Here is a 928-nt window from a genome sequence, read left to right as displayed (position 1 = left end):
TTCGACTGTCCAAAAAATTTCATCCTCTGCTGCAAAATGGTACTTTCGCGTCTGGTTCGAAAAGTTTCACGTGCGGTGCTTCATGTCTAACACAAGACCGGCTTTGTGTAAGAACTTTATCACTTGCTGCGGATAACCCCTGCTTTGCCGCATCCATAACAGGAGATTTTCGCTCCGCTGCGAGTTTCTGGCTCGCACTCCTCCTTTGGGATCTGCTTTGTCCCTTGGCGTTTTGCGACATTATGTGACCGTGTGTCGAATGTTGCCGCAAAAAGAGCAGGTTTTTCGTCTTTCCACCGGATTGCTTTCTCCCATTTCTGCCTCGAAAATGTTAGCTTCTACGTCGCGAGCTCTTTGAAACAGCTCATCGAACGTATTAATCGTTGTCCGTGGGATGCGCTTACGGATCCGCATACGCATTAGCCCGTAGAGCATGTCTATCTGCATATTTGTCGAGATACCGTAGGGCAACTGCGCCACCAGTGCCCTCTTCTGGCAAACAAATAAGTCTGTGCTTACCTTCTTATCTTGGCGAGTCCTAAAAAAGTCTATATAGACGTTGTGCGGGGGTTTACTTGGAGCGAACGACATTCTTATCAAGTGGATCGCCTCGTCGAACGTATTGGTAGCCTCCGTCTTCACACCTTCCCACCACGTAGCCGCCGTGTCCTGGAGAAGTAGTGGTTTAGCGCATTCTCATCCGAGATGCCCTCAACGTCCTTGTACAAGACGATGGTAGTTGTGAATTGCTTTACTTTTTCGGGAATCCGTGTTCCATTGAACCTAGCCGTGCACCTGGCAAAGCTGCCGGTCATCAAGTCCGTCCGTGTGCCCGATTGTGCGCTTATCACTCCCATCAGTCGCTGCACCATTTCTTCTGACATGGTAACTGCCATTTTTCCGTTTCTGGCCCGACGTTGGGCGCCAG

The 928-nt window shown here is 49.9% G+C and overlaps 1 protein-coding gene across 1 annotated transcript; it reads right to left on the bottom strand.

The window, feature by feature from the left end:
• Window positions 1-240: 240 nt before the first annotated feature.
• Window positions 241-591, bottom strand: LOC113380615 (activity-regulated cytoskeleton associated protein 1-like). Its single transcript, XM_026619786.1, has one exon. It carries the CDS (start codon window positions 589-591, stop codon window positions 241-243), a length of 351 nt encoding a protein of 116 aa, XP_026475571.1.
• Between the last annotated feature and the right edge of the window lie 337 nt (window positions 592-928).

The sequence above is a fragment of the Ctenocephalides felis genome, unplaced genomic scaffold (genome assembly GCF_003426905.1).
Source record: "Ctenocephalides felis isolate EL2017-DRISC unplaced genomic scaffold, ASM342690v1 CF-g0.4_SCAFFOLD_02253, whole genome shotgun sequence".
NCBI classification, from domain to species: domain Eukaryota; kingdom Metazoa; phylum Arthropoda; class Insecta; order Siphonaptera; family Pulicidae; genus Ctenocephalides; species Ctenocephalides felis.
The sequence above is the reverse complement of the archived record's forward strand: the minus strand, read 5'-3'. Positions and strand labels throughout refer to the sequence as shown.